This window comes from Mastacembelus armatus, chromosome 20 (assembly GCF_900324485.2).
Source record: "Mastacembelus armatus chromosome 20, fMasArm1.2, whole genome shotgun sequence".
In the NCBI taxonomy this organism is placed as follows: Eukaryota; Metazoa; Chordata; class Actinopteri; order Synbranchiformes; family Mastacembelidae; genus Mastacembelus; species Mastacembelus armatus.
This window is the reverse complement of record NC_046652.1, coordinates 2378666-2405379: the sequence shown is the minus strand read 5'-3', so window position 1 is coordinate 2405379 and position 26714 is coordinate 2378666. Positions and strand designations below refer to the sequence as shown.

At 39.1% G+C, this 26714-nt stretch overlaps 1 protein-coding gene across 1 annotated transcript in view; it reads right to left on the bottom strand.

Annotated features, from left to right (window-relative positions):
- Positions 1-6630: 6630 nt before the first annotated feature.
- Positions 6631-26714, bottom strand: part of hecw1a (HECT, C2 and WW domain containing E3 ubiquitin protein ligase 1a) — a 49316-nt gene continuing 29232 nt past the window's right edge. The window contains exons 10-29 of the mRNA XM_026292277.1: positions 26045-26618; positions 21669-21767; positions 18003-18156; positions 17168-17271; positions 16786-16892; positions 16265-16450; positions 15807-15941; positions 15019-15133; positions 14792-14888; positions 14006-14089; positions 12670-12776; positions 12167-12281; positions 11801-11914; positions 9624-9776; positions 9427-9525; positions 8931-9060; positions 8598-8744; positions 8164-8278; positions 7491-7689; positions 6631-6742 (exon numbers count right to left, since the gene is read on the bottom strand). Coding sequence (XP_026148062.1) covers positions 6631-6742; positions 7491-7689; positions 8164-8278; positions 8598-8744; positions 8931-9060; positions 9427-9525; positions 9624-9776; positions 11801-11914; positions 12167-12281; positions 12670-12776; positions 14006-14089; positions 14792-14888; positions 15019-15133; positions 15807-15941; positions 16265-16450; positions 16786-16892; positions 17168-17271; positions 18003-18156; positions 21669-21767; positions 26045-26618 — 2946 coding nt within the window. The remainder of the gene's footprint in view (positions 6743-7490; positions 7690-8163; positions 8279-8597; positions 8745-8930; positions 9061-9426; positions 9526-9623; positions 9777-11800; positions 11915-12166; positions 12282-12669; positions 12777-14005; positions 14090-14791; positions 14889-15018; positions 15134-15806; positions 15942-16264; positions 16451-16785; positions 16893-17167; positions 17272-18002; positions 18157-21668; positions 21768-26044; positions 26619-26714) is intronic.

The window sequence follows — 26714 nt, the reverse complement described above, 5'->3', positions numbered from 1 at the left end:
ACTCTAATAGGTTAGTTGTCTGCATGCACCAGGAAACAGCAAGTTCAATGTCTTTGGTGTCATCACACTTAAATACAACCTTTTCTCTTTCAGTGGCAGAAGCTTGGACAAAGTATAAGTTCAACATTAACTAGACTGATGCAGAGATGTCACAAGTGTCACACTGGGCAGTTTTTATTTTTTTCTCCTCCACATCTACCACACAGGGGCATCTACATGGACTGTATTTCCTATAGTTGACAGTAGGTGTCAGCGTAGTACCATCCATCCATTATCTATACCCACTTATTCCTAACCAGGGTCACAGGGATCTGCTGGAGCCTATCCCAGCTCTCTTTGGGTGAAAGGCAGGGGTCCACCCTGGACAGGTCACCAGTCCAACATCCTTTCCCTTAAGGTCAAAGTTTGAGTGTATTGATGTTGAGAGGCCTGTGTGTGTTTTGATTTTCTCTTAAATTAATGTGGTAATCTCCGGGATGTCGGTGCACACTAAAACACTGTCTCGATGTGTTTTGGTGCGCATTTTCCACAACAGCAGTTAGACCTGGAAGTATCCATCACTTTCAGAGGACCAAAACACATAGCACTCCATTCGCTGGTCAAACTCTGGTCCTCATTTTTAGCATCACTACTCAGCTGGGTGCTAAACTTGGTATATGTGAGGAAGTCTTGTTTTTGTGATGCTGTTTTGTTCATGAATTGGTTCCACAGAACAAAACATAAAAACAGGATAAATGTGAGCACTCTCTGGCTACAGGGGCATTATTTTACTTCTCAACACTACGATCTAGTTTGATATGTCAGTGAAGTTTAACAGAAACAATGCTACGTCTGGCTGTGGAGGATTTGGAGCTGTTTAATGGCATATCTGATGGAGCTGACAGCTGAACAATAAAAGTAAATAATACAAATAATAAAACCCATTAAATAAGTAACAGGTGGTCTTACTGACTCCAGCCTGGGCATAGATTACCAAAACTGCTCCTGAGCAAACTCGTAAAGGCTCTGCCATATGGGCAGAGTCATTGTGACATGTCACTGTGACAAATCCAGCAGTGAATAATGATCAAGCTGGATTACCTGGATTTGGATGTTCTGATCCTAATTAACAAAATCTTTGGGCATTGCACTTGATGGTGACAGCAGTTTTTGACTATACTGCTGTTTTAATGAAAAAAACAAAGAGGGTGGCATATTTACCATTATGTTTTTGTAAACATTATAACAATAATTTGACAAAATGGTTTTCTTTTTGGGGCAGCACGGGGGCTGAGTGGTTACCACTGTTGCCTCACAGCAAGAAGGTTCCTGGTTTGAAACCCATCAGGGGCCTTTCTGTGTGGAGTTTTCATGTTCTCCCTGTGCTTGTGTGGGTTTTCTCCAGGTACTCTGGTTTCCTCCCACAGTCCAAAAACATGTATGTCAGGTTGATTGGTGACTCTAAATTGCCCATAGGAGTGAGTGTGTGAGGTTGTTTGTCTCTATGTGGCCCTGTGATGGACTGGTGACCTGTCCAGGGTGTACCCCTGCCTTTCACCCAAAGAGAGCTGGGATAGGCTCCAGCAGATCCCTGTGACCCTGGTTAGGGACAAGGGGTTATAGCTGATGGATGGATGGTTTTCTTTTCCCCAAAAGTTAGAATGAATTTTGAAAGTTTTGGCAAGTGTTGTAAAATTCATGTTGTTGCTGTATTTTCAATCCACACACATGATGGCAAAGTGGTAACAAAGCAACTTTTTTATTGAGATTGTTGAATGGTATGGTGGAGCTATAGCACAGCTTGCATACTTCCCGTTCTCAGACAAAACAGAGCTGTACTTCTCAACATTATGTACATATGAAGATAATACACACACACACGCACGCACACACACACACACTAAACACAAAAAAGCATTTTTCTGCATCACCCCAGAACAGGTGCCAATATTCAGCCCATTCACTTGTCCTTTTGTTAAATTCTCTTTCAAAAATGAAAATAATTAGACAATAGTGTGAAAGGACACAAATACCAAACAGCCTCTACGATTTGCCGCCACCTCAGCTTTCTGTAGACATCCCGTGATTTCTTACTAAAGCTTATTTAAATATTTTTTATAATAGCATCTATTAATGCACTTACATATCAGGAGTGTTCATAACCACTATTTTTCTAGAATAAATAGCAGAGATCAAGATCTATAATGTATTTACTCAATATAGGAACCCAATAAAACAAGACGTCTGTATGCTCTCTTCATTTTCAACAAATTACATACAAAAAGCTTATTCTATGTATGTCATTTGTTTTCATTCACTGCTCAAAACACAGATTACTTGCTGGATACATGCGGCGGTGAATTTTATGACAGACATATGTGACATGGAAGTAAACAGAACCTGAAACTGTCACAGAGACAACAGAAAAAGAGAAATACTGTAAGACCACTGGAAATATAAACACCATGGCAGCACATTGCTTGCACTGAGCGACAGATAACCAGCGAGTTTAGTATACAATAGAAAAGATACAGATATTAAAACACAAAGGTTTCAAAAGTGAAGGCAAACACTTTGACTGATGCTTCTCATCACGTCATCAAAAAACTGAAAACTAACAAAACATTCAAGGAAAGCTTTGCGACTTCCCTTTACTTATAATTACAATACAGTATAAATAACTGTACAAAAATTGTAGAAAAAAAGACAGAATGCAATGTAATCACAGCCTTGTCCTCTTGGTTGTAGACGTGTGTGGATTAGACCTCACCACTGCCAAGGATGACAGTGAGTTTATCATGACAAGATAAAGATTTCAATCATTTCTGTAGCTAGCAAGCAAATGAAGAAACATTTAGGTGACACAGCACATCATTTGAGATGTTTATCTTAGTCTGTCAAATCAAAACAAAGTGTTGAACATGAATATTCAACTGTTTTGAGAGAACAGTGTCATTTTGTGAGGCCAAATTCTCTCGGCTGACAAACACAGAAGTTTGTCAGAGATGTTTGTCACACCTACAGTATCTCTGACATAGGTTGTGAGGTACTGAATTACCGTATGTGTCCCAGGGATACTGGGCTGTATGACTGAATAATCTCGAGCTGTGATGTAATACATTGTCATTTATTCATAGTCACATTTAATGCATACAACCACCTTCTTCTGTGCTGGACCACAGGTAAAGAGGGTGACACTGCTTGGTGACTATAGACTGTCTATAAAGACGGACAATGTGACAGCTCCACAAATAAAACCCATACAAGTCTGCGGCCTCCTGGTAGCTTCTTGTCGTATAGGTCACAAACCACACTCCCTCCATGTTAGCAGGAAATGGAGGGAAATAGAACAAATGAAAAATAAAAGTACAAATCAGATACATTTTTAACAAAGGTGATTTCCATCATCTTGGGTTTGTCTACAAGTATTCACTTCTCTAATAGGTTTCGTTTTAATAAGTGAGGACACATAAAGAGGTGTACTAACTGGGAGCCAGACACTGCACAGAATCTAATTGCACAACGCATCATAAAAACAAGACGGCAACCTGTGCATTCGCAATATTTTGCCATGACTTTTGCATAGTGGCAGGAAGTGGTGACATGTTGTCCATCTTCATATACAGTCTGCTGGTGACACACAGGTTTGGGTTGCATTGCATTTCTTCATAAATGCATTGCAAAGTTGGAGCATAAAATCCCTCCTAAGTTCTTACCAATTACTAGCTGGTTTCAGACCATTGATTTTTTAAATTGGGTTGCACCATTACAACTTAAAAAGTGTCATGAGTAGCTTAAACTTTAGAAATACGTCAATCAGGGGCTACAGAATATTTGTAATGCTGCCCAAATCACATACATCATTTATGTCAGTGGGAAAACAGTGTAGCTCTACAAGTTTTAGAGATGTAAAAGATATAGCTTTTGTAAATGTTGGTACTGTTTTATCAGTGTACATGAATAAATACATGTTCAGAGTAATCAGTTTTTATGAAGTTGCAAATATCCAATTATGTTACCAAACTATTATTTACTGTCAAATATTATTGGTAAAATGTTACAAATTTGAAATATTTTATTTTTGTGGAAACTATTTTAAAATCTCAAAGATTTACAACATCATTAAACAGCATTTACAGGTTTAAGATCAGATGTGTTAACCAGACTCCATGTAACCTCTTTTATGCTTTACTCTAAGTGGTTTGGATGTTAAACAACCTTCGGCTGCACAAGCACTATGTCTGGGTTTGGTGGGTGTGAATATTTGCCAACAATCTCCACCTGCAAAACTGGTTTTTGTGGTGCAGCCCATTTTAATTTTGTCTTTTGTAAAAAGACATTGAACTAAATAAGTTATTTACCCTTATTAGGCCCACAATGGGGAAATTGCATTACCCACCCAAAGTGGACACACACAGCAGTGAACACACACCCGGAGCAGTGGGCAGCCATTGCTGCAGCACCCGGGGAGCAGTTGGGAGTTCGGTGCCTTGCTCAAGGGTCTCACCTCAGTCGTGGTGAATGAATTTACGACAAATAAGCAGAGCCAGAGATGCCATGTTTTGTTTAAATTTTCTACACGTTTATTCCTGGTCCTTGTCTTTTTGCTCTGCTACTTTACTCCCAACAGCTCAGCTCGATTGTGTGTCTGTTCTACTTGGTAGCAGCCAATGTGGCCCAGAGCAGGACATAAGGAGCACGCTGCAGGAAAACTCACTTCTTTCTAATTCCACACCTCAAAGTTTATTTCATTTTCAAACTTGTAGTTTTTGGATTTAATTGACACTGATTCAAATGACATCTATAAAGGACATTTATCTCAAGCTTAACTCAGGGCTTTTCCTATCAGAAGCTCAAGTACTAACCACTGAGTCCACAGCGCACTGGGCCACATATGAGGCAATGCGTGACTGAGGCACGGTTTCATAACTGGACTGGAGATGTTAACAAAGGGCGGGGGATCACTGTCTGAAAGACCACACAGACTGAAGGACAGACTGACATAAAGGTCTTAAATATTGCATATGATACACTGGTTTGTCCAAGAGCTCCTGTTTGCATGACACCAGATGGGCTGGTCCAGAAAGCTGAGCCAATGGAGACCCACACACTGCTTTGCACCAGACTTATTGTTTGAGACAGTAAATATTCACATACTGAAGTACCTGCTCTGTGCACTGATTGACACCATGATGATTTGTACGCAGAGAGGAAAAGTTCCTCCGTGGAAGACTTGAATAAAAGCACACACACAGCTCTTATTCAAACAGCAGGAGCAGAGATGCTGCCAGGTGGAGCACCACTCTGGCCAACAGGATTAACAGAAAGTCCTCTTTAGCCAGCTGGAGCACCCACATCTGCATTGTTTGTCATCAAGAAATCATGAACTATGCTCTTTGCATAGCTGACATGCTCCCCCCCGTCTCTATAGGAAGAATCCCAGAAGCCCTTGAGTTGGAATCATATCTACTTTGTTAAGAGGAGACATGACATCATTGTCTCTGCTTTTTGAAGCATTGCAGGGCAAGACAGCTTGAACAGCCTGATGGAGCTGTGTGTCAGTAATATTGCTGACCCTAATGATAACTCTTACCGCACCCATTTACCTGGATTTGTTGTCATTGTACTTTATCTGAATTAGATTAAAGGACAGTCGCTTATGAAGTTATTCAGTATTACTCTTTCACCCATTTCAGTGTGCCAGGCCACTCCTTTTGCTAAGCACAGACTTTCAGTACCCCTCGAAGTGTCTGTGTTCACTAGTGAGGAAGAACAGCTATAAAATTGCTATAGTTCATATAAGATGTATGGATGACACTGACATATATTCCTTAGTAGTTCAGGTCCTGAATTTCCTTGTGTGTCATTTTCATGATCTTATACAAACACTCACCAGCTCCTCATTTTAATCTATGTCTTCATCATTTTCAGGCTTCATCCTGGATTCTAAAATTATCTACAAACATGTTTTGCCTCCACATCTGTCTGATGACTTTCCCTCTCTCCTCAATAACCTTGCAAAGTGCATGATTAGATGATTGCCAAAATGTCTTCAACTTGAATCCATTATTATTTCTTCTTGTTTCTGTTTGTTAACAGTATATGAGCACACTTGTGGTTTGATTATTAAATCTTCTCTGTTTATTTGAACAAATTAAAAGTTCTCAAGTGCTTATCTGACCTTATAATTTTATGTAAAATTCTTTTCAGTAATGTTGTGTTGCCAATATTTTTCTTAATCATATATATTGCTCCTTATTTGTTGCTGTTTTTGATAGCATTAAATATTTTATATTTCATTTGGATGGATTTCGGTACATGCAAGTTTAAATTGCATCCTGATTCCATTTTACATACAGCTTTCTTTGGATGTACACACAGACACACACACACACACACACACACACACACACACACACACACACACACACACACACACACACACACACACACACACACACACACATTGTCCAGTAAGTGAGGAACTTTATCTCCACACAGTACTACCAAAATAGTGACGTACATATATCCACACGATCAAACCCTTTGTACAGTCCAGGAATCATTCTGAACTATTGAGCCCAAAACATCTGCTTTCCTTTGCAGTCATGCACAGAGAGATACAGTGTTGATTTGCTGGTCCTATCTGTCTCATTCCAGACCAAATGTGCTGGTTTCCTCCACAGCAATTAGCAGTTTCTCATACAGCATGTTGTATGAAGGGTATGGCGGCAGGTCCAGGCGGTTAAAACAGGTATGAGCCCTGAGAGAGCAAGAGAAACAGAGACAGAAAAGTTTATTGTCTCCCAAGAACTAAAGAAACTGCTGCAATAAAACAGACACGTCATGAACACATACAGTAAATACTTGGTGAATGAGAAGAACTGAAACTACCACTAGAAATTAGAATAAGACTGGAAATATGGGAATCAGCTTAGCTAACATAACCAACCTACAGTACCAGCATCTCTAAAGCATATTTTTCTATTGTATCAATCAAACACACATGCAAACACCCCTATCTCCTTTATAAACCTCTTCTTATTAGTAGACCTATAGTATCCTACAGTTCTGGCACTTCTCCCAGCCCTGCAGTGAGTGCTGCTCTCTGTTTCTGCTGAGTGCTTTCATAATTTAACTGCAAATTTAATGTCCTACTGTAAGGTCACAAACTTTGTCCACTTGCACTGCAGAGGAAGGAAAATAACATATATAGCTCCTCTGATGAGCTACTGCTTTGTTGTGATTGGATTTGAATAATGTCAGAGCAATTTTATAAATGTCCTAGTGATGGCAGCATAATATTACATGTATGCAGTAAAGAGAAAGTCCTGGTATATTTGGAAGGTGTGTGACAATTCAGCTGTTTCACCAGCCACCTCGCACTTGTCTGCAGTCAAAAAGTGCTGCTTTGCTGACAAAAGTAATACATATGAGCTGCCACTTTAGGGTGTGAGGACTTAGTACTGTACGATTGTGGACTTGCCTTTACAAGAAACAGGGTTATATACCTGGGTAGTGATGTAACTTTGCCCCACTTCTCAATACAGAAACGTCGGAGACCATTGGATCCCCGCAGGGCAGCGAAGCCCTCATAGGGCACACTAGAGGTCCCTGTGACAAACTGCAGCAGGCGAAGGCGCTGCTCATTGTTGAACCGCTCCACAGTGGCCCAGAACCAGCGCATCACTATGTGACCATCATGGTAACCTGTTAGTGGGAGACAAGGTGTTAACACGAATCAACGCAGATTAAGGGTCTATTTCCAAGTTGATGCTTTATGTAATGAAATAGCTGTATGTAATTCACAATTACATATAACTATAGTCAATTCACATAAAGTAATAATTGAATTAAAACAAAATACTGGACCATTCAGGGAATATTGGAGACCAGTACTTAATTATAAAAAATACACATATTAACTTTATAGCTGAGAAGATTCCTATCATTCATATCTGTACAATAAATGTGAGCTAACAGCTGGTTTATCTAAATGTACCATTCAACTAATGATGTGGACAGACCATACAGTCCGTATTCACATCTGTCTGAACCAGTGTGAGCCAGATGTGGTCAGACAACATGCATTTTTACTGATCTAGGTGGTACAGATGTGCATGTTTATAACCAGGTGTCAAAGGGCTCTAAGGGTTATTTAGCTATAGTTTCACACATACACACCTCCTCTGTACTCCGTGTTGCTTCTCCAGTCATTGAGGTCGATTTCAACTGTCCCAGCAATAACCAGCTCCAGCTCTCGTGCATCAAATACGGACACCAGCCTGGAGTCAACCACCTGGCATGGAGAAAGCGTTGACAGGTAAATATTTCAGCTGCCATATGAACTGTGGTTGTGCTCCACGTGTACGCATGTGTACTATGATATCTTCACAATCTATTGGACTTTGCTGTCTAAATGAACTAAATGACTTTTAAACCAATTAATCAAAGGTGTTTGCCTTGTTTTGTTTCACTACAGATTTGATCTTATCACAGAAAGTGTCTTATTTTGTTAAACTGTATATCTGACTCCTGTTTACCTTCTGGTGTTAAAATCATTCCATTATGTTTTCTTCCATCTGAGAGCTGAAACAGTATTGCTCAGTACTGTTTACCTCATAGAAGCCTCTGACCAGTGCCTCAGTTTGCTGCACCACTCCTCTCTCCACCCTCCATTTGGCCATTCGCTCTATATAATCCTTCTTGTTCTTCTCAGTCACCTGCAGGTTGGAGCCACCTGACTTCAGTTCCCGCTCAGTCACCTATCAACAAAGGAAGGGTGTAGTTACCAAAAGTTACGAAAGCAGTAGACTGAGGAAATACATGTTGTGCATCATTAAAAAAGAGATCTGCATGTACAACAGATCATGTGCACATGGGTTGGACGTCGTCATCATCATCATCATCCACCGTAACAAATGCATGCAGACACACACAAACACACACACCTGGCCAAATACTTCTTCATTGACAGTGAAGGTGAGGTCCAGGATGTTGGTGATGTCATTGTCTTTCATCCACTGCAGAGACTGGTGGAACTCCTCATCCAGATACTCCAGATCAGACAGGTCTGTTGGTCTGTAGGAGACACAGAGCTCATATATACAACCCACAATACTACAGTACTGTGGATATACTGGTACACAGCACTACTAATCTGTTAGCTGGAGCAGTTTCCTATCAAATCAATTCAAAACAACAAAAATACAAGTACTATAAATCCATAGTTTGTCAAATAAAGTGTTCTGAGCCCAATGATTTAATTAACTGCCCTCAAATCTAAAAGGTAAACAAGTCGAGCTGCCCACTGCATAACTGGTTTTCTTAACCTAGAACCTTGAACTTCTGTTTGCTTTTCCTGGGCAGCAAAGGTAACTAATGCATAAAAATTATATTTCTGAGAAGTTTGGAAAACATAAGTAAATGCCAGTGTGTGGTACTGACAGTCTGAGCAGGGCCTTGTAGAAGGGTCTGGTGAAGAAAGCATCCAGCAGGTATTGGTGAATCAAAGCCAGGCCCAGGATTCGACCACTGAAACGGAACCTGGATATAAACAGGAAGATTTAGGAGAAATTGGTAAGTGAAGGGGTACAATTAGCCATTGTTTTCATTATTTTCATTATGTGTATTGGGCTGCTTACCACTCCAGGTGATTTTCAACAAATGCTGACATTGGGCTGATTTGAACGGTGTAAGTGTCATTGGCTGAGTATTCAAACAGACCGTAGTACGGATTAAACAATTCCTGAGATAAGAGGAAGAAGAACTCTCTGGACGGACCACTGTAATCTAACCTGAAGAGTCCAGAGAGAGAGAAATGGTTTTCTTAGATTAGAGCTTTCATATTTGGACAGTTAAACTGGTGATACAGACTTAGATATAAAAAAAACTCAATCTGACCATTTATCTACCGCAAACAAAACAAAAAAAACCACAACACTAACATATTGCATTGCATGAATGTAACACACACTTTCCTTTTAGCTTTTCTCTATAGAGGGTTCATCAGAACCTTTTCACTGAAAACCAAACCAAAGAGCTGAAACATCCACATAGGTGAACAGAGCTGAGAGAAAATACAGAGTACACTGAAACTTCATCCTTGCATTTGGGAGCTTTACCTCAAGTACTCTAACTACCTCTAAACAGTTAGGAAAATTTGAAATGATCATATAGTGCACAGTTGCAGCGAGCTTTTGGGCATAATCTCCTGCAAGAATTGCAGAACAAATCTAAAGGAGTTGTGGTGAGGAGACTGAGGAGCTGCAGCTGGCCACTTCAGCCTTTCTAGTGATTACTCAATAAGTAAATTATGTCCTTTGGGAAAATTGCCCTCCTGTTTGGTATACTTTTTGGGTGGTACAATTTGCAATTTTCTAATTTTGGTTACATTCCTAGAAACATCCGCTCAGATATGGCTGTGTAATTATGCATAGTGGTGCTTGATGTGGCTTTAAAAGCCTGTTATTGTGTGGCCCATGATCAAACCATATGTGTGTGTGTGTGGGGCATTAAAACACATTTTCACAATATAATTACACCTAACATAGGAACATTTTCACTATTTCAAAATAAAACACCTTGAAGACTATTGTTCACAGGTGAATTTGTATGTGACAGACACTGGATATAGAGCATGCCATGCTACATTAATGCAACAACATTTGACCATGGCATAAACAGGCAAAGCTTTTTTTCCTGACTGTGTAAATTATGTCCTTTGGGAAAATTGCCCTCCTGTTTGGTATACTTTTTGGGTGGTACAATTTGCAATTTTCTAATTTTGGTTACATTCCTAGAAACATCCGCTCAGATATGGCTGTGTAATTATGCATAGTGGTGCTTGATGTGGCTTTAAAAGCCTGTTATTGTGTGGCCCATGATCAAACCATATGTGTGTGTGTGTGGGGCATTAAAACACATTTTCACAATATAATTACACCTAACATAGGAACATTTTCACTATTTCAAAATAAAACACCTTGAAGACTATTGTTCACAGGTGAATTTGTATGTGACAGACACTGGATATAGAGCATGCCATGCTACATTAATGCAACAACATTTGACCATGGCATAAACAGGCAAAGCTTTTTTTCCTGACTGTGTCTTCAGCATTACTGATGAGAGACTAGGTCTTGCAAGGATACTCAGCAGTACAGCAGTTTTATTTTCTTTCCTGGAGACTATATGCATAGAAAGACACATTCTCAATGATCAGCCTGTACTTGTACCAGCTGTCTCCAACTGTCAGAGTCTTATCATTATTCATTAAAAACCCTAAGACACAAATTAATTGTGTGAACTGCCTTACCTTAGAATTGAAGTTTATTCCTGCATTTTCAGTATTTAAGCTTAAACTGCTGTCTTTAAATCCAAAGCTCTGACCAGATTGCTGCAGCTAATTCTGCTGTCTGAGAATGTTTTCAGGTTATTAATATTTTCCATTTTGTATATTTCTTGTGTAGTTTTAGGCAGAAATCCACATTTTCAGGTTGCTCCTCATAAACACTCATTTTAAGTCATTTTAAACCCTCTGCCCAGGAAACCTGTCTGTAGAATTGTTCTTGCCGTACTGGATTAGATGGAAACAGTAACTTAACTAATTTCCTTGTTGTTGGTTGTGTCCATGTAGATGTGTGAGTGCATGCATGCCTGTACACAGTACAGTTTTTATTTACATCTCTTTCTCCTTTCATGCAACTATGCAAATCTAATTAAAATCCTAAATATACCACATAACACACTGGAGAACAATGTATTTTGATGTGTTGTATCACTTGTTGTGTGTGTGTGTGTGTGTGTGTGTGTCTCTCACCCCTCCTCCCCAAGGAAGGTGATGTACAGCTTGTTCCTCTGCAGCTCTTTGCGGGAGTACGCCATCACCTGATTGAAGGTTCCTTCCAGAAGGTGTTCTCTCCTGATTAGCAATCTACAACAATCACAAACATTCACATCACGCAGGAGCTACATGAGGTTACAAGTCCCGGATAATTACGATCTCATGTACAAGTGGTTGTCTTTTTCCTCATTATGTGATCAGGATATTTGATAATACACCTGGTCTAGCTGCCACAATCAAACAGAAACATATAATAATATAATTCTAGGATCAGTCAGTTTTATGTTGGTGGTTACAATTATGGTCAAATTATTTTCTAGTCTAATTCACAGTTGCTCTTACTTGATTTTGCCTGGACCTTGGCCATAGCCCTTGGTTTCTAATTTCCTGTAGAAGTTTCTTAATTTGGCTTCAAAGTCTCTGCGGTAAGGAGCTGGAGCCCTGGCCCTCTGCAAGCCTTCACACCGAGACAGACCAGAAATACACAGAAAAAGACAGAAAGATTGGAAAATATAAAAGATTAGTTAAAATAAAACACTGTTTCATGCAGATGTTTATAAGAGGCAAAATACCTGAAATATGATCAGGACATCAAAGACTATCAATAGAATTTGCAGACAAAGGCTCAAATATGTTCAGAAATGTCTAATTCTGTTAAAATTGGTTTTCATAGATTGGTTTTCATTTTGGTACTGACAACGCCACTCCAGTTCAAAAAGGTAAGTCTCTGCTAGTTGCTCTTCAATACAACTGTGTGCTCGATGCCTGTGACCTTTTTTGCAATAACATCTAATAGCAAAGAACCTCCAGACACTGTGTGGTGATTTTCAGGCTGGAGGACCTACCAGGAGAGTTCTGTGGCGAGGACACAGGTGAGCAGCGAGGAGAGAAGCTGAAGCTGGGGTGGATGGGGTGAGGTGGAACATAAGACATGATTTCCTCTTCAAATAAACTGCAAGAACAGGAGACAGAAAAGCAAAGACATCCTCTCACTGAAAACCAGAAGAGCCACTAACAATCAACACATATAAATATAAAGTTACTGCAAAAACTGAAGGCAGCTTTAAAGTCATTCAGGAGCAGGCAGAGGTGGAAACATCTAATCAATACAATGTGTGCCAGCTGACTGCTCAGGTACATCAATTACACTGACCTGCAACGCTTGTGAGATTAAAGAGCAATAACAGTTTCTGGGAGGCTTTTGAAACATTATGGAGAGGCAGACATGTAACACATTAAAGAAAAAAAACAAACAAAACTTAACATGTTTATTAAGGTGTTGGGACGTCATATGGCACCAGAACAGCTTCAATGTGCCTATTACCTGAGCTTTACTGGATGTAGGACCAAAAGACATTCAGATATGCAATGTCCTACCTCATGCCCTAAGGACGGGGGCGTCTCACTGTAGAATAGACTCTATTAGGATAAAAATGTTTCATCAGGCACATGGAGAACATGCAAACTCCACACAGAAAGGCCCTAATCAAACCCAGAACCCTATTGTTGTGAAGCGACACAGTAACAACTGCACCACTGTGCTGCCATATCACAAGTCATCACAGAGAAAATGTGACATTGAGGCAGATTTAGTATGGAATAGTCTACTATCAACCAAGGGAACATCCAGAGGTTATTGTGAGTCCTGGCAACAAAACTGAGCAGAGATAGCCAGAGTCCAGGCACAGGTCAAAAACATGAAGACAGTCCAAGCTGAGGTAACAGTACAAATCAACTGGAAATTTAGGGGCTAACCCAATAGTCTAGGACAGAGTCCAAACACAAGGAAAACATTTGGCATCATTGGATATTCCTTTCTATATTTCTTAGCTTATTCAAACAGTTGTTTACATAGTGTTATGAGCATTGCCTGCTAATTTATGTTGTTGCTGTTAAATCTCAATCTTTTCAGAAAACATCATCAGCCTAAATGCACCTAAACAGTCCCATGGCACACCTGGGATTTACAGTATAATTAGCAGTTGTTTCCTTGTCCCCTCTTCCTCTACCTGATAATTGTTTTAAAGAAAACTCTCCCTCTGTCATTTACGTATCAACTTTACATTTGCTGTGATATTTTTTCCGCACTACATACAAAGAGAAGTTGGGGGTCATTTGTGAGCACATTACTGAATGGTAGGATGAATCTGGGTTTAGCATTAACATCAGTGAGGCTCCTACCTTAACAGAATGACCAGGTCTGCGTCACACGACAGCTTCTCCACCCCCTGAGTACCTTCTGTCCGGATGTAGTGAATCTTTTCCCTGATTAGTCAAAAAATAAAATAAAATAAAATAAAAAAAGCAAAAGTCCAATTCAAGCAGGTGTTCATGCAAGGAAATATTTTTCTGACTTCTTGTGTTTTGTCACCAAAATATATGTAGAACGGTATTGAAAGTTAATTACTGGTAATAATAATGATAATAATAATAAGTCAGTTATTTTTGCAGCCTCTATACTGGACAGCTCAGTCATCAATTTGGAGCAAACCAACTATACTGTGGGTTTGAAAATGCCCTAAAAGCAACTGGAGGGTCTGAAAATATGGGTCTTTGTTTTGTGATGAAATTCTGCTGTGGATCATTTGTGGGGTGAAAGAAAAATGTACCAAACACTATTTATGGCAAATCCATCTAGAGTTTGCTGCAAGCCAGGTTGTCGTGTGTGTTCAGATTCATGATTACTAGACTGGATGACTTAGAGGAGTGGGAATAACAATGTATGTACATAGTACTTTTTAATCCATCTACTGCTATAGAGCAATGACAACAGCTCTGGCAAAGAGAGGAAATTAAATTGTAAAAATAATGTTCATTTGATTGTCATAATCTGACTGTTGAAGCCTCGACACAACATCAGCTACAGATAAATGTGTTTTAGAAACCCTCACTACATACATACAAATAATGACAATAAAAAAAAGACACGTCAATATTTTTGAACTAGTCCTTTAAAAAGAAGGCTACCTTAGTGCATGGTTTCTGCTCAGGCTGGGTTGTCGCTCCTGCAACATATCAAATATGTTTGGTTGTCGAAGAAATGCCACTATCTTGTCATTGTAAGCTGGTGAGGCAGAGACACAGGATGAGATTAACACAGACTGACTCTTCACAAAGTCAACAGAAAGAATTAGTAATAGTTGAAATAAGTGTAGTCTATGTGGCTAATAATGAGAGGTTATTAGACTGCCTACATGGAGCTGTCAGTTGCTGGGAATCAACAAGATGCTGGCTTCGTATGGCGGCTACCAAGCTGTTCCCAGGCCTGACTATTAGAGAAGCCCCACGACTTCTGGACACATCAGAGGCCTGAGAACAAATGCCAACAGGACACGTTTCATTAAGACACAGGACAACAACAGTCTGTGATTTTCAAAGTCCTTTCAGCTCATTAATAAGTTTGGAAACGTTAAAAGCAAGTATAATATTGTTATAGATTCAGTGACATACACACTAATAAAGAGGCATGTATAAAAGCTGTTTTTCTTTATATTTATTGTAAATACTGGTGCCATGCTGAGACAGCTACTGGCAGTTCATATTTGCAATGCAACCATAGATGCAAGATTTGGAGTTATACTTTTTATATGATTTCTATGAAATGTTCTGCACTGTAACATTTCTCAGCTGAACTGCTGTTGAAACTGAGCGTACCGTAGCACAATTACGTATATGGAAGCTTGCTATTGCATTTAAATGTTAAGTCTGGTGATATTGTGTATTTTATTCTTGCCAACAAATCTCATATATAGATAAATAAAGAATGTGTACCACTAACAAAGTGTCGAATGTACAACTTCACTGAACCATGAAGAAGAAGATTTATTATCGATTTTTTATTGATAGTTATGTCAAGAATGTATCACATCACAACAAGCATTGCACCCTTATGAGTAGATGGCTGCAAAAAGTAAAAGATGTCAGAGCTGTTGGTGAAATCTTCATGAAATCTAATGTGACTGATACAGATGTGCATGCGTACCTCCCCTGCACTGTAGCTGCGCAATCTCTGCAGGTGTTGCCTGTGGGCCAGGTGGCCAGGCAGCCGACCATTCTGAAGTGGGATTCGAGGGTCGATGAAGGTTGTTGCTCGACTGTTGTGGTCCACAAAGAAAGACTGTGAGACAAGAAAAATTAATTAAAATGGAAAAAAATGAAATCCACAGTTGGCATGGCAACATCCCAATTTTCATCCCAGACATATAGACAAGTTATATTGCATTTCATGGTATTGGTATTATTGTGGCTTCATAGTCTGGTCTGCTTTAATTAGAGTGTAAAACTTTAGTAAAACAATACAAACAGTTGAACATGAGTATCAGTGCAGAGTCCTTGGCATATTTTGGATTACCTAGCAGTTCCACGTATGACGCACCTACTGACTATTGACTTTATCACCCATGCCCCCACAATTCATTCTGCATGTGTAGTGTACGGCACCTTGCCCTGGGGGTCGGTTTTGATCTCCCAGCCCCTCGGCAGCTCCAGTTGGGTGTCGGCGAACTTGTTAAGGAAAACCACCAAGTCCCGGTTATGTTGGTATCGCTCAAAGTTTCTGGCATCTCGACGAACCTTCAGGATCATGTGCTTCACGCAACTGCTGCTGGTGAACATCCGGTAGGCTGCCTGGAGGACATGCACAGGTTGACATTTAAAAAAGTGAGGTAGTGTACCACTGACAGTGTAAAGTGATGTTTCCATCTTATTGTGGCTGTGTATTTGTGAGCATGTGTGTGGGAAGACTGGCGTGTGTATTTAAAATACATGCTTTTCCCAATTTTATATTAAATATTTAATGTTATATGTGACAGTGAAAAAACATGTACAGCTCAAACATATGCAGATGTGTATATATGATTTTAGTATGTTGCATGGACACAACTGTATTCAATAATTTAGATTATGTCAATGGGTGTCCTCACAACAATACAAAGATACGGCTGTGTGCATGTGTTACTCACATAGTTACTGTGCAACACAGTGAAGAATTCTGGGTGTGTGATGAATTTGACAGCAGGTGACTGGAGGAGATGGCTGATCTTCTGCTGATTGACACTGGAGGCAGGGACTGCAGACAGAGAAGAGGTAATTTTATTTCTCTACTGTATTTTTAAGCTGTTTACAGAAATAGGTTTGCTCAGATTTACAAAGGTAGAAACACTAAAACAAATCAGAACTGAAAATGACGTAGGTAAGAGCATTAAAAACAGGATTTATGGCGTCAAATAATTAAAATCAGTCAATAATCATAATCATACAAATGAGCATGGACAGAAATTTCTTCAGTGTGTCCTTTCGGTTACATGGAAAGTGCAGATGACGTGAGGGGGCTCAGTGCTGTACCTGTCGGAGCAGAATCAGAATCAGTCTCTGTGCTGTTGCTCCACTCTAACCTCGGACTGCCACCGTCCTCCTCTGTGGCCATGGTCCTCTGGATGTTTTGGTACCTGCAGGAACAATAAGTGGCCCTCTTTCAGGAGTGTGGAGGATGAAACAGGCATGTGAATCATTATTATTGGGTTTGTAAAGGTACTCAAAGAATGTGCACCGTGTATAATATTAAAGCACCATTTTCATGAGTATATTTTTTGATTTGCCTTATGAGGTGCTGCAAACCAACAAAGCCTGTTGGTTGAACTTTTATTTCCAGTCACCAGATGTCAGTGTAACTTCACCATCTGTAACAGACTGCAGGGCTGCACAGACTCTGATTATAATTCACTTCCTTTCTCACCTCCATTCTCTTTTATACAGTATTTCCTCTTTCCTTCTGCTCTTGTTTTGGGAAACAGGAAATGTTTTTGGATATACAATATAATATGAAATTATTTTTTAATTAAAAAAAAAAAGAATTTCATTGCTGCATCAGATTTCTACCATCATGGGAATAGTTGTTTTATAATGAGAAGTTAGATCCTATTTGTATTATAATATTTTGCTACCAAAATAATTTTTCATTTTGTCCTGTAAAAACTGGACTTTCTTGTTATTAAACACATTTATAAAAAAAACACTTCTTGTTATAAAGTGATAAATCAATATGTTTCTACAGGAAACGTTCACCTTCGCCCTCAAATACATTTCCCATGTTGTTGTAATTTGATTGACAACACTAGGTGATGAACACGTGTCTGAAAATTGTTACAGTTGTCAATACAGTGCTCTCTCCCAGGCTGACCTCCTGTTGAGCTGCTCCATCTGCTGCGTGGACCCTGAGCGAGGGATGCCGTGGTTACACTTGCCACTGTGGCTCGGTCTCTGCCAGGTTGTTGTCCGGTTGACATGGTCGACATAGAAAACTCTGCCATGGCTGTCGATACGAGCTTCCCAGTCTGTGGCAACAGAGGTGTGGGAGAAACAGAAGTTGTCAGCTACATCTCTGCCGCACTGCTGTGTTGATCAATCATGTTTCACTTAGCGGGATGTAAACAAACTTCCTCCCGAATGTCGTGAAATATATTGAATTCAAAAACTGATATGAACTTATTACTGCTGACCAATTAGTGATTTCCCTTTGTTGTCAACCAACATCCACACTGTCTTCTTCTTCAAAGTCCTGTTTCTGTCGACCAGTTTAAAGAAATGCAGTTACAACATTCAAAGCTCCTTTTAACTTTCCACATAATGAAACACTGAAACACTTTCATCAAGTACATGAACCTCAAATATACAGTTTCTTCCTGTAACTGTGGGTACCATTTGTTTTACTCTTATTCACACAGTATACCAAATCATTTCTTACTTTCGTATTACAGTCACTTACTCTGACTGTAGCATTCACTCTTTCCAGCACATGTTCCAAAGTATTCTGCTTATATTGACCCTGTGGGTTTTTGACATATAGAGAAATATACAGGGAGGGCAATTTTTTCAATATGTTGATGTTGTACATCATAAAACCGAGTGGATAGGTAATTCCTTCAGGCATGATCTTTTGCTTTGCTTGGAGGTCATGTGGACTTTCAGATGCTTCTGACAAAGTGATTGTAAGATCCAGGACTACAGATAACATGATTGAACAACAGAGAACACGCTTATCCCTCAGGAAAACAAAAACAAAATCTTAAATATAATGTGGGAATACAACAACTGACCATTTTATTCTGAAACACTACCTGTGAATGGACAGTGGTAAAGCAATATAATACCAATGAAAATATAATCTTAAGTAAAACAAAACTGAACTGCATTTCAAAATCTTCATATTAACGAATTTTCTTCTGTAAACCAAATTAACATTTTCATTACTTGTGGCACAATCTTAATGAAATATGTGACTCTTCAAATGAGAAACGTCTACTATGGTCACTGGCTTGTCTCTAACTATGTCTGTCTACTGTTTGGTGTTGAGGAGGTTCAGTGGGTTCATGTAAAAAGAGCTACCCTCTGCTACTTGATGCAACCCAGAACCAAACAGTAACACTGGGGGCAGTGACACCAAAACAATGAGGTGAAAATGCTGAACTATCCACAGGGCCGATTCTCTGTGGGTCCATCACTAACATCTGCCAAAGTGACCTCTTTCACATATAGAATCCTCTGACCCATTTCCATTATAAAAATAGTGATTACAGCGACTTTACTAACCTAATCTCCTGTAACAAGAGAAACTATTCGCCAATGAACAAAGAACATTTCAGTTAATTTTTTAAGAAAATTAACTCAATTAAAATGTTTTCTATAGCTGTGTTTGAAATTCCTTGATCATATTGTAGTGATACTTCTTATTTCCACATGTTGCCCCCAATTACTACAATATGAATAAGAACTATATGAATAAGGACTGTAAGAATCATTCGCACATCAGGACTGAGATTATGTTTCGTTTTTAAAGTGAATCTCCTGTGGCTCCAACACTTGATTAAAGCAAAAACAACTGCAACTGAATCTGTTTTAACCAAAAGTGCACAAAGAACTGGGAACAGAACAATCATTTTCAAGTAACCATATTACACCACAGGACTGGAATTAGCTACTGCCAAAATTATGGCAATCATAAAATAATGCATCCTTTCCATTCAGAACTGCGTTTACATTTTCTGACACATTTCACTTTACTGTAGTTTTGTTTTGTGTTGGAATAAAATAATGTGAAGGTGCTACAGGACTTTAACAAATAAATTAACAAATTTGTTCTCATACAGTAAACTCTGTTTAGCTTCTTCACCACTTCCCTCCCACCACAGAGAGGAAGGAGGAGGAGGATGGTGAAGCCTGCTCCCTATGGACAGAAAAACCCTGTTTGTCATGACACTCACACACAAACACACACACACACACAGAACAGCCTCTCACTGCCAATCCTACTATTTTTAGGCAGTCAGTATTCCTACCATGGCTTCGTAGCCCCTTTGTATTCATCACACTAAAAGTAATTGTAAAGTGATTTTATCTTTCTTGGTGGCTTAGTTAGTATTTTGTGTTATGTTTTCTTATTTACTAAGGAGTAAAAATGGGATTTTGTGCCAAAAAAGGAAAAAGAAAGATACCACTGCTAGAAGAATGCATGTTTTTTTCATCCATTATTTGAATGTGTTCCCATCCAGGGATGCAAAATATGGCAGTATGGTAGTTTTTCTCTCCTGATATGTTTCTTTATGTTTCTAAATGGCATCTCCGTTTCTGGGATGTCAAAGGAAAATGTGAGAGACTTTTACAGGCGTTTCAGGTCAAAACATGCTTCAATTACTGCATGAATAAAAAAAATATTTGTGAGACAGATGACGTGTGATTGCAGTTTTAAACTATAGTTTGAAAATATGTTTTTTATGTTTATTATAATAAAGTTCAAAAGCAGTAACTATATACTTTCTTCAACACTCTATCTCAGTCCACACATGCTCAATATAGGGACCAGTGTTTTCAAATTATCACTGCTGTGGCTCTGCTCATTTAAAACAGTGTTTTTAAATATACTACAATGTTTTGCACACCCTAAAGAAATTTGCTACATCTCCCCCTTATTAAGCAACACAAAAACAAGTGAAATGCGAAGATGCTTAAAATAAAATCTGTAAAGAGGTGAAATCCTGAAAATAAATGTTTTGTGGTTCTGTTCTCTGTCCATGTATTTTGATTAGTGGTCGGTATTCTGAATTAATTTGTGTAGTTTTATATCAAGTCTGGTAGCCTAATATGCATTATATGAAAAATAATTGCTTTGCATGGGAATTGTATCCCATTTATATATTCATATTTGAGTAAACACAGAAATGAAACCATAAACACAGATCACCTTCACAGCATTTGAACAGTCTCCTTGTCATTAAGAAGACGTCATATAAACAACTGGGGTAGAGTATAGGCTGCATATTGCGCAGTGTGTTAAACTGTGATCAGAACTAGCAGGATGGGAGTGTTTCTGACAGTAGGGCTGTTGAAAAAGTTACAGTCTCAAATGTTGAATGCAGTATTTTGTCACAGCGCTCTGCTGCTAAAACCTGTTCACATCCATGATACAAATACAGTCACGATGTCCAGCTGTTCTTCACCAAAAAATAGTTCCACGTTCATAAACAGCAAAAAGTGTCATTTTGTGATTGATTGTGAAAACTAGGGAGAGTGAAGTTTGGGCCGTCCTGTTCTGAGACCATTGATCCCGCAAACCATCCAATACCATTTGAATCCAACTATGAACCATACATTACAAAACAGTATAAAGCTGTACATCTAAAGTTAAAGGGGTATGCAAGGAGGGACAACAGGATGATGGTGGAAAACATAAAGCAGATGGAATATGTTTGGAAAGCAAACATTCAGCATGCCCACACAAACAACCACTCTCACAGCAAACTAAGGTGTTGGATATGACTCCAGAGTAAGACTGGGAGCTGTTGCTTCTTACTTGGAGGTAAGGCTTGGTCAGTGGCAGCAGGAAAATGGTTTAGGTCATGGCTGGGTCGCAGGACTGGAAGATGGCCAACAGGAGGGGAGAAGCCTGAGCCTACAGGACATCAGAGAAACAGTATAGGGTAAATTACCACAAGGATGGGGATACACTACACCACCTTTCAGACTAGTAAACACTGAACATCGCACTAAGGATGTAGAATCTTTATAATTACTCAGACTTACAATAACCTTGTACTGTAGGGCCATTATCCCTGGAAATTAGTAAATCCAAAACAATGCTCCTTGCAGTTGAATAAACAGGAGTGTTGATGATAACTGAATGTTAGTTTATCACTTAGAGTAATCCCTTGCACACTATATATTTTGCAGAGTCATCCAAGATCAATATTCTCTCTTCAGATATGATTGGTAACTCAGATTTATGCCATTTCTGCTGGCACAATACTCAACTCACTCAATATCACCTCACTATGATATGATGACAGAATTTCCACCTGTGCTTAAAATACTATTTGTACCTGAATGTCTGATATGAATGAGAGAAAATGTGTTAATGCAAAATGGGAATGTGCTTTGAGATGGAAACGTGGTAAGATCAGCAGGTGAAAATGTAATCTATACAGTGTCATTAGATTAAGGAGGAAGCATTCCTCCACTAGGCAAATATGTTATCATCAAAGCAGAAGCACCAGCATATCAGGTGAAAATGTCATTGCAAAAGCCACAAGCATAACAGTCTGTAGAAAAATCACAATGCACAGAAACACATTACATGTAAATCTATCAGAATAAAGGTGTCTTTAATACTCTAAGCTCATCAAGAATAAGCTGCCAGGTGATGACAGATTTTCAGGCAAAGAAAGTTGCTCTGAAGTTTTACAGTAATGGCAGGTTTACATCAGCTACAGCAGCACAACAGCAAAATCATTATTTCTGCCTGATAAAATATTAGAATCAAAGGTAGGGTAATGTGGGCATAGCATCAGGAAGTTTGAAAAACAACTTTCAAGTAAAGCAATAAGTCATCTGTCACTTCTGTCAATGCCACAGATACAGAAACGAAAGCAATACTAGACTTGCAGACAAATATATTGGGGTCCAAACACCTCTGTCTTACCCTAACCCAAATGAACAACATCTGGCCTGCTGTTTGACACTTACACAGTAACCTCACAGTAGCTTCACCAGTCTCAAATATGAGTCAGCAAAACATAATTTAAAGACAGAACTTTGTCATCACATTTCCCTTAAGCTGTATTATGTAAGCAATATTGTGTGCTGTATCAGGAATGTATTTTATTTTAAGGTTTGTTATCTGCAGAATCCCTGCAATGTAAAATGTCCTGCAGAGGTCTAGTTTGCCTGTAGCTGCACACATCATCACACAGTGTCAGAAGATGTAAATAAAAAGACAACCACTATTCTAAGATGACATCTGTCGCTACAACCTCTTCTTTTTCTTAAAAGTGTAAACATATAAAAAACAAGTGACTTAGGTTTGCACACCAGATAAATCTATCCATCAGGGAAAATAAACTGATCCCAGTTATGTACTGCTTATATCACATCTCTCCTCATTGGTTTTGCATGACAAAAAAGAAAAAAACTAAAACAAAAAAGTATTAAAAGCAAAACAAAACAAAAATGAAGGCAGATGACTAGTGCTATTTAGACAAATATACAGTTTTATGGTGGCTGTTGATTCAACCTTAGTAAATGATAAAAGCTGCTTCTGCATCAAAATGCATGTCTCATTTCATTGTCAGTTCAGTGAAAGTCTATTTCACTGTGGAGGTGATGGGAACCAATTGAATTAGTACTGAATTCAGTACAAATCCTTCAATCTCAGTGTTTTATTTTTCAGTTTCAGTGCCATATTATTTTCTGTGCCAAAGTTCAGCTGTCACTGTTCTGGCTCCATAAGTATTCACCTTGCTCAATCAGAACATCATTATTATTGCCTTAAACATGTTCAATACTTTTATTCAATGGTAACACTACAACAGCACTCTGTCTTTCTGTAGCTAGACCTCACTCCTTTCCTTCTTCTATAGACTTCTTCCTGACTCCTACCACTTTCAAAATCATTTGCATAGTCAATTTAATCATTAATGTTTAAAACAGCAGCTAGTCTTTCTCACGTACTTATGTTAATAGATGTCACTCTATTGTGTCAGAATATCGAAGTCTTTGTGTAGCTCTTGAAATTTGGAACAAAAATAAAAAAATTCTAAATGTTAGTATGTAAGTATTAAGTATACAGATTTAAAGGTAAAGAAAATCCACTGAAGGAAGAAACCTGGCAGGGAGTCTAGCAGTACACTGATTGCATTTCAGAGATGGGGAAATTTCATTCATTGTGTGGCTGTATATGTGTGACCTACTTTTCTATTACAGCTGTCATGTAAAATGCACAGATACAGTAGAAAGCATGAAGACAGCATTTTAATTACTTTTTTTGCCTTTATTTTGAAGATTTAATTGCAACACCTGGCTTGGGCTTTTCTCCATAGATCACCATTAATTATTGACCATCCCGTGAACACGGGATACTTCCTCCCCCATCTCACAGTGAATTAATTCCCATCTCAATTTTCTCATAAATGTCAACATTTATTAGGCTATGATTAGAGTTTTGCTGTCTGTTTTACACAGTTTTACACGGTGCCCTGACACATGCTCCTTTGTTGTCACTGTCATTTAAAGTAAACTCTCATATAAAAGCAACCATTCACATAACAGCTCTGCCTTAATTAATATCCAGTATGAATAAATAAAGAGAGAGTGGATTATATACTACAATGTCTCAGTGTATTGTAATGTATTGGGGCAGTGACATTTTTTGTTGCTCAGACTCTATGCATCAGCATACTAAGACTTAAACACTGAAACTGTATATGTTCCTATGTACTACGGAGTTGCAACAGGGTTTTGCAGCATCAGAAGAAAAGAAGACAAGTGGCACAACCAGAAGTTGCACGTTTTGGCTCATGCATTATATATTGAAAGGCATTCCCACTCAGGAAAAGAGAATGACGATACAGATAGACACAAGATTTACACAGATCCCCTCAGCATCAGTTTTGCCACCACTGTGGCAGCGGGATTTGCAGCTGATGAGAAGAAAAAGCAGATTTAAAATTTGCAGCGTTGTTGTCAGTGTGCCAGCTGCTATTCATTCGAGATCAACATCCATCCATCCATCGATCTTCTATACCCGCTTTTTTCGTGAACCAGGGTCACGGGGATCTGCTGGAGCCCATCCCAGCTTCGAGATCAACATCAACATTAAAAACACATTTGAGGAAGGACAGGCTGTTTCCACATGGCATCTCTCTTTGAGATGCCCAAGGAGAATGTAAGAGACTTTTGCAGCCTTTTGGAATAAACCATCTTCAACTAACAAACAAAGTAAATGATAAAGTGGTGACAGAAGACTATGTGATTGCAGTTTCTTCAAACATTTTCTAATTAATTCTTTTACACCTCAGCACAGGCCATACATTAGCAATACAAGCACCAGAGTCACTCACTTTAACAGTGTCCTAGCTGTGCTAGTGCTCGTAAATATACCACTAAATTGAAAAACTGCAGTGATCAGTGCCATGTCAAAGATTCAAAAGTCATGCTTTTTGCTGCATATTAATTTGAAATGATTTCATACAGAAAAGAGCTTGCTTGTGAGTCAGAGCTGTCTATCAATATGAGATGTAAAGAGCGACCATGCAAGTAAACTATAACGACAATTCAGAGAGAAATCAAATTGGTTGGTTGGTTTGTTTAAATCAACAGTTCTTCTGTAAATGAAGGCATCAAAAACTACAAAATGGCAAGATGTTCATGTTTCAGGTTGTATGAGCTGATGAAACAAAAATCAACTTATATGGGGTGTTGACTTTAATCCTACAAAAGATGAGGCAACATGGGTGAAAAGATGGCAACTATGGCAATTCTATGCCAGAAAGACTCAGTTTTAGATACTGACTGCACACCAGCTCAGACACAGAAAGATTTGACGTATTTGATAGAGTATTTCTGATATAACTTATCCTTTGGGAGGTTTGTGTAGGTAAAAAGTGCTGCACTTTTATGTGGGAGTCCTGAGTTTGCTTTCATTTTACATTACACACAGCAAAATCACCAGTGTTAAACTCTGAGAGTGTTAATTTAACACAAAAAACTTTTTATAGGTTTCCAATGTTCACATATTACTTTTAATTTTCACTGCACATAATAAATAAGTAGAAGTCAGTCTACAGTCAGAAAACTGACTTTTTTGCTGGAGGATCAGATACTTTGGTTGGAAACATTTTACTGACATGTATCAACGTATTCCAATAACCAATGAGAAGGATAGTTTTATCTCACCAATGCTGTTCCTGTCGCTGGCCCCAGCCACAGCTGGCTCCCCTTGCTCTCCTCTCCTGGTCTCCTTCCACTTTGCGGCCCTCCTCTCTCCTTTTGTCCCACCCACCTCCTGGCAATCTAACATGTGTCCAGCATGAGGTACAGACTCAAAGGCACTCTCCTCATCTTCATCTTCATCCTGGGACGAGAACACTGTGCTGCCAGAAAGTCTGTTACTGTCCACTGAGGAGAGACGTGTGTGGCTGCAGAAGCAGTTCCTCCCCTCATAGCCTGAGTTGCTGTAGCATGATGTGCTATAACAGGAAGTACTGTAACAGGAGGTGCTGTAGCAGGATGTGTCGCAGAACTCACACTCGTTTTCACCTGGAGGTCTGTGGGTACTCCCATCACCTCTTCTTCCCCCCCCATTACTGGAATCCCCCTCTTCACTCTCAAGGCAGGAGGGAGAAATCCTTCTGACTGCTTCATGTACCCCTCCTTCGCCTTCCAGGAGCCGGTTCAGCTCAGAGAGGCGTTCAATGGAGAGACTGCGTGGTAGAGACCGACGGCAGCAGGGACCTGGACACTCTGGGACCTGCAGATATACACAGACACTATTTAAAAGACTGTCTTGGAGCTCAAACATTAGTCGGTCACACATTTTTGCCTTTCAAAACTATGCATGTTAGTG